Source organism: Octopus bimaculoides, chromosome 26 (assembly GCF_001194135.2).
Source record: "Octopus bimaculoides isolate UCB-OBI-ISO-001 chromosome 26, ASM119413v2, whole genome shotgun sequence".
NCBI lineage: Eukaryota > Metazoa > Mollusca > Cephalopoda > Octopoda > Octopodidae > Octopus > Octopus bimaculoides.
Window position 1 is genome coordinate 22,817,298 of NC_069006.1, and position 7,718 is coordinate 22,825,015.

General features: G+C 33.9%; 1 protein-coding gene across 3 annotated transcripts in view; it reads right to left on the minus strand.

Moving 5' to 3' along the window:
• The window catches only part of LOC106876520 (cilia- and flagella-associated protein 74), a 59,473-nt gene that overhangs the window by 31,806 nt on the left and 19,949 nt on the right, over positions 1-7,718 (minus strand). For all 3 annotated transcript variants that reach the window (XM_052976867.1, XM_014925100.2, XM_052976868.1), the window contains 7 exons: positions 6,561-6,682; positions 6,096-6,200; positions 5,458-5,576; positions 5,179-5,245; positions 4,616-4,705; positions 3,619-3,733; positions 588-613 (listed from right to left, as the gene is read on the minus strand). In XM_052976867.1, coding sequence (XP_052832827.1) covers positions 588-613; positions 3,619-3,733; positions 4,616-4,705; positions 5,179-5,245; positions 5,458-5,576; positions 6,096-6,200; positions 6,561-6,682 — 644 coding nt within the window. The remainder of the gene's footprint in view (positions 1-587; positions 614-3,618; positions 3,734-4,615; positions 4,706-5,178; positions 5,246-5,457; positions 5,577-6,095; positions 6,201-6,560; positions 6,683-7,718) is intronic.

The window sequence follows — 7,718 nt, forward strand, 5'->3', positions numbered from 1 at the left end:
GAGAGAGAGAGAGAGAGAGAGAGAGAGAGAGAGAGAGAGAGAGAGAGTGAGTGAGTATAAATATATATATATATAAAAGGGATGATGCACTTTTCACTCTGTTTAACCCCTCAAGCCAAGACAGAAAAATATAGGAAAAAATTTTTTAGGTTCTTTAAAAACATAGGACTCCTATTATCTATAGAAGAGGAACATAACTCAGTTAACTTTCTTGATACATACAAACGTACACACACACATATATATATGCATACACATACATACATATGTGTATGCGCACACACACTGACCCACACACTTGTGCACAAACAAAAAGTATGCAGCTTGGATAACGGACAGAGTCAATGACTATTGAAAAGGTTGCAAGATGCAACGGAAATTTTAGAAAAAGTAAAGAAGTAAATGAGTAGAAACTGAATTGGTGAGTGTGTCAAATAATAAGGCACTAAAAGAGAATGACCCTCCCTAGACACAACAAAATACTAAAATAATATATATAATGTGCACACACATACAGGATAGCTTGTTGCAAATTGCATGTAATGATGTGAAAATAGAGAAAAGGGAGATGATAGCGAGACCCCTACCTTAGTCTTTAAAAACATCTTCTCAGCTGGAAAATAAAAAAAAAGTATAAATATTGATAGATCTGATTAATATTTGCATATATACCAAGTATAGTTTACTGGTGTCATATACTTAATGTATGTCTTTTGTTTATAAACATATTAGCTGTGGAATTTTGTCCAGAGAAAATCCCTTTAAGATGTAAAGTTTTACAAAATGCTGAATGCTTCATCAATATCCACTGTTCTCGTTTACCTATGGAGTAGTTCATTTCATCTGGTTATACACACGTACATATATATATGTATGTGTGTATGTGTGATGGGCTTCTTTCAGTTTCAGTCTACCAAATCCACTCACAAGGCTTTGGTTAGCCTAAGGCTATAGTAGAAGACATTTGCCCAAGGTGTCACACAGTGGGATTGAACCCAGAACAATGTGGTTGGGAAGCAACAAAATAATTGAATATAGTCAATGTGTATATGAATGTTTGTATATGTGTGTGTGTGTATATATGTATATATTTACATAAAACTCTTGTACGTAGACATGTGTTATACACACGCAGATATTTTATACATTAACAAAATTCCTTACATAAGAAGAGGAAAGTATTTTCTTTACAAAGCTGCAGTGTAAATTGACTGACATAAATTATACAAGTTTATTTAAAGGCCAAATGACAGCAATGAAGATCAGTACAAACAGTAAAGGCGAGGAATCTTTCTCTTTCATAGAATTAAATATAAAAGTATGGTCACAGTTGATATCTCCAACCTGATTTCCCCCTCCCTAACACAGCTAAGTATCTTACGTACCAACACCAACCTTACAAATAGATGTTTGTTCTCACTTGGCAAGGGCAAGAGTTTGTGAAGATTTACTACATCTCCTTAGCCATTAGCTACTGATCTTTGCTCTGATATGAAAGCAAATTGGAGTGAGTTATTTCATTTAAAACAATTATTTCTATTGAGTTAAAGATATTGCTGACATAGTATTGAATTTAAGGTATTCGAGAATTTTAAGAGGGGTTTACTTGTGTGTTGTGTCAAGAATGTAAATTTTGTTACAAGAAATGTCTGAGAAAAATTGCTTATAATAATAGCTAGTTACTCATCACAGGGAAACAAGATATGTTCATTGTTTAACTAAAAACTGAACCTGATCATCCATTTTTTTTTTTTTTTTGACAAAAATAATGTTTCTTTGGTTTAGATAACAAATATACTGAGTCATAACCATATGTATTTTATTTTGCTCTGAAATTAGGTTCATGAGACTAAACAGTTCTGAGAAACAGAGGCTTGTGTTGTAGTGATAGCAAAGGATGAAACAGGAGATAGAACATCTGGGGTTGGAGTGTGTTGAGCAACTATATGCTAAACAGCTAAGTGGTCTTGTAAATGTTGCCTAAAAATATGAAACATAGAAATATTCTCCATAGAATTCCTTTTACTCACATAACAAACACATGTACCCATAGATGTAGATATTTGAGCAACAAAGACAAATAAAGGTGTATATTAAATAAAATACAACATAACTTGTTGATTGATTGAAATTTTCTCTGCATTTAGAGAGGGTGGTGAGCCAATTGCTTGGTAGTAATTATTACCTACTCCAAATAGGAGATCTTAAAGCCAGTCAATTACATCAACCCCAGTGCTCAAATGGTAGTTGTTTCACTGACCCTGGAAGGATGAAAAGCAAAGTTGAAGTTGGCAACATTTGAACTCAGAACTTAAAGACAGACAAAATGCCACGAAACATTTTATCCAGCATGCCAATGATTCGGCCAGCTTGCCACCTTCATGAATAATAATAATAATAATAATAATAATAATAATAATAATAATAATAATAATAATAATAATAATAATAATAATAATAATAATAATAATAATAATAATAATAATAATAATAATAATAATAATCATAATAATCATAATAATCATAATAATCATAATAATCATAATAATCATAATAATCATAATAATCATAATAATAATAATCATAATCATAATAATAAAACTAAGGTTGAATAATTTACTTTTGTTGAAAAGAGAATCTTATAACACTGATACTTCTATTTCAGACAAATGCCTTTTTGTTAAGTTTTATTTATTTTTTTTTTTTTTCATGGAATATGAGATAACAACAAACACAAACACAGTAAAATTGTTTTAAATGGTGCGAAACGAAATACTTAATAATGTATGCAATCTTATCTGATACAGCAGATGTAACCAAGTGGATCGGGTATGTGAAAGTAAACCCACAGCCCCAAACGACTGCCACAATATTTGCTTCAGATAAGCATGAAAGCACAAAGAAACAAACACTAGACTCGCTGTTGATATAATACGGCTGGGTAATTAGTTAAGCCATTAAATTACTTGTTTATTATTATTAATTTGTTTGTTCATTCATTTAATATCTGGTTCTCTATACAAGCATGGTTTAAATGGGAATTGATTTTGAGGATCAACTTTATAGCCAGACAACACTCTTTCTGTTGTCAACCCTTACCTGTATTCTGAAGAATGGATTTTTTCAGTATTTTACACAAGTAAGGCAGTGAGCTGGCAGAACCGTTAGCACACTGGGTGAAATGCTTAGAGATATTTCGTCTGTGTTTAAGTTCTGAGTTCAAATTCCGCCGAGGTCAACTTTGCCTTTCATCCTTTCGTGGTTGATAAATTAAGTACCAGTTGCATACTGGGATCAATCTAATCTGTACGGCTGAGAAGCTGGTTTCCCAACCATGTGGTTCCAGATTCAGTCTCACTGCATGGCATCTTGGGCAAGTGTCTTCTACTATAGGCCCAGGCCAACCAAAGTCTTGTGAGTGGATTTGGTAGACAGAAACTGAAAGAAGCCCATCATATATGTGTGTACGTGAACCCATGTCTTGCGATTGCATGATGGTTGTAAATAAGACATGAACCGTGGTGACTCCTTCAACTCATGCTGTCATAGAAAACAGATGTGATGATGATGATGATGATGGTAGTGTACTCCAAAATGTTCTATGGTACAGATACTTACAAATGAAGGTATAATTTGTACCCAAAGCTCCATCATTCTCTAAGTGGATGCTTTTCTTATGGATCTCTTCAATGACAGTTTGGCCAAAGTCCACAGTTGATGTGTTAATCTTCAGCTGAAAAAAGTCATAAATTATTACAAATAAAACACAAAATATAATACATAGACAAGCAACAACAAAATAACTTTGTGACAAAATAAAGGCTGGAAATATTTTTTTTTTTTTTAATGTTCAGTGCCTTTGTTTATATCCCACATCATGTTGCCACTGTTGTCAGAAGCATCATTGTCATCACTATCATCATTTTTATATGTTGTTCCATACTTGGGCAAATCCTTCCCAGCATAGAATCTGACCAGTTATTTTGGTCCTTTGTGATGTCCTTCATGAGGTTTAGTCTCGTGATGCTGCCCTTCATTGACTCTTCGTCAAACCACTACAGTCCTGTTACTGATTCTAATGCTCTCTGCCTTGTTTGCTCAGGAAGGCAGTAAGTCAGAATCACCCTTGGCAAGATTCGAACTCAAAACCTAGAAGACTGAATTAAATGCTGAAAGTGTATTGTTTCTGCCACTCCACCGTTTGCTATCAACATATCAGTACACATACAATTACACATTCATATTTCTTTATTGCCCATAAGGAGATATAAACATAGAGGGGATAAACAAGGACAGACAAAGGGATTAGGTCGATTACATCGACCCCAGTGCGTAACTGGTACTTAATTCATCGACCCCGAAAGGATGAATTACACATTCAATTACACATTCAGCAATACAATATCTTGCAATCATAAAACTGTCTGTGCAGACCCCCAACAGGTGTGTCAGTATAGTGACACATATGTTGTAGGGAGCTGCATTAATGATAACGATGATACTAAGAATGATGGCTATGAAGGTGATAAGAACAACAGATAATAATATAAACCTTCATACACATTAGCTGATTGAAATTTCATAAAAAGTTTAAAAAAAAAAAAAAAAAGTTTACCTGACATTTCTTTATGGAAGTTTTTAAGAATATCTGAAATGTTCCAGTCTTTGTTTCAAGGTTCACTTCTCCTGTTATGTTTTGGTTTATCTGACAAACAAGGACTATACATTAGTTACAAAAGAAATGGAGCTCATGAAAATGTGCGGTGGTCCATATTGAAAAAAAAAACAAAAAAAACTATATTCTTGAGTTTGGATAAGTTTGTATGTCACTGGAAGAAGAATCTGATGTTTCAAGATTATCTCTTCATTTGAGAGCAGTGTAAAATAATTGTTTTCTCATTCAAAACAAAGAACAGTCCGAAAATGTCAAATTAATTTTCCTATAACATAAAAATTTTATCCAGATTTCAATCTTTATTGAGTACAATATCAGGAAAACTAATGGTTTATCATGACCTGACACAAAGGCCTGATATGAAAAACAAGTTGTAATATTCGTAGATTTTCTTAAGTGGATTAAAAGCTTCAATAAAGTGTGTTAGTTGTGTGGAACAGAGCAGTGTACATTCATGATGTGTGGGACTGATTTTAACTTTCTTGACAATAAACAAATCTTACCAAAGGTTTAAAGGTGACAAATAGTTCACAAGCCATCCCAGGAGACAAAAGGCCTGGTGGGTGAAATCTGAAAAAAAAAGAAAGAAAAAAAAAAAGACGCGATTGGCTGGAACTTTTTTTTATGATATTAGAAACACACAGAGCAAAATTGATTGCCATAGGATTTGAATTCAGAACATAGGTAGATACACACAACTAAAAAAACCCAAATTTTCAGTAGCTCTACAACACAGCCATTTTACAACTACATCAAAAGAAGAAGAGATGATGTTCACTTACTCAATATCAACAAAGTCTTTCATTTTTGATGTCACATGACTGTATCTTATGTAATTTACGTTACTGGACACATTGGTGATCACCGTTCTTTTTCTATAGCTTTTGCCAACTTCAATGTCCTGTAGAAAAAAGAGGAAATTTGATGTGTGTATACGTGAAATTCCCCGCACAAGTGGAAATACTCAAAGATGCCATCATATAATATCTGAATATTTTAGCATAAACAAATGCATGTATCTATACAGAGATAGTGAATACATACATAGCTACAAAATGTCGTTGGTAAAATCATTATTTAGGAAAGCATTTACATAGTGAAATCGACAGAATAAAACAAGCACTAACTGACAACAGACTGCAAAGAGACCAAGTTTTTGATGAATACAAACAAAAATACAAGGCAACAGACACATTATGCATTACCTCTACTAAAAGTACACAAATCACATCCAGTATAGAGCACTTGAACACATAATCAAAAAAATCTCTTAAAGCAAAACAAGATGCATCATACTATATTATAAACTGACACTAATAATATATTAGAAAAAACACTAAAATCCAAAACTTCCTTATCAACAACACATGCTAAACAACCACATATATCTTCACAACATAAATTAACACTTAACTCTTACCTTGAAATGAATAACATCTGGTTTTCCATGAAAAGCAGTAGTGACTGTTTCTGGAGATTTGTCACTTGGAATGTCTGCCTTTGAGAGAGTCTTCTTCATGTTTTCCTGCAATAAAATATATATAGATAAAAGGCTTTTATGCTAGACATATCTTTTTATATTTGTTTTTAAAAAAAGGTTTGCAAAGTAGAATAAATTGTTTTGCTACAAGAAAGAGAAGTTTAACATTTCAGTCAGTACTCTTTGTTAGAGAAAGAGTTCTGTCTGAAATAGTAAACTTCTTTTCTTTCTCATGGCAAAATAGAATTATCTTTTGGTATGTCTGAGCTAACCCAGAGACTACACATCAACAGCTACAAAAAACAACAACATAAGATTAAAGCCCCCTCTCCGTTGCCACCCACACAGATGATGTACAAAAATGAACAATAATGTCATAACATGAAACATATTTCTATATCTTACCTTTGTTGATCTATTTTCGAAAACAGTTTGCTCCTCAAGTGATGCATTAGTTTTCTTGAGAAAATCACATTCTTTCCAAAGCCCATCAAACTCTGGCACAGATAAATTGGTTTCATCTTCATCTTCAACATGAATAGAGATAAGAGCAATATTCATTAATTTTAACTAGTGACAAAAGGAAATTTAGTAGAGGGCAGTGTATGCATGTAGATAGATATGAATGTATGTCAACGTGTGTGTGTGTGTGTGTGTGATGATCTTGCCCTCATAGTAGATTCCAAATCAGAGCTAGAGGAGAAATTCCAGGTGTGGAAGTAAAACCTGGAATTTAAGGGCCTTATGGTTAATCCAGCAAAGACCAAGGTCTCAGAAAACAGACAAGACCCTACCCACTTTAGGTAGGTGATCTTGCTTGATTTGTAGGAAATGTGTAGGCAGAAACTTCATATTGTGTACCCAGAGGAATAATGGGAAAGGTTATCAGAGAAAGTAGTATTTGCATGTTGGCTTGGCGGTTCGGCAAGGGAGACCGATGGAATAGGTGCTGGGCTTCCAAAGAGTGGGTCCTCGCGTCGATTTTCTCGACTAAAGGCTGAAACAAGTAAAAGAGTAATTGTATTTGTCCCCTCTGTGTACAGCCCTGTATGGCTAATAAAAGAACGTTATCTATCTATCTATCTATTTCCCTATCTATCTATCTATCTATCTATCTATCTGTCTATCTATCTATCTATCTATCTATCTGTCTATCTATCTATCTATCTGTCTATTTATCTAATCTATCCATTCATCCATCCATCCATCCATCTATCTATCTATCCATCTATATAACTATCTATCTATCTATTTCCCTATTTTTTTTCCTTCCCCCTCCCAAAAAGAAAAGCTCTACATTGTATTTGTCCCATCTTTGTTGAGCCCTGTGTGGCTAATAAAAGAAATGTATCTATCTATCCATCTGTCTGTTTCTATCTGTCTGTCTGTCTACTATAGTTTAACCGTGTCTTTTATTTGTTGGGCAGTGAAAGTTAAGAATCTTTCTTTTCTGTCTTAATCGCTTCAGCGAAATTTGTGGTGGTGGTGGCAGAGGCGTCCGTTGTAGAAGTTGACGGTGAAGCTGTGGTGGTGGTGGTGGTGGTTGTGGCGGTGGTGGTGGTG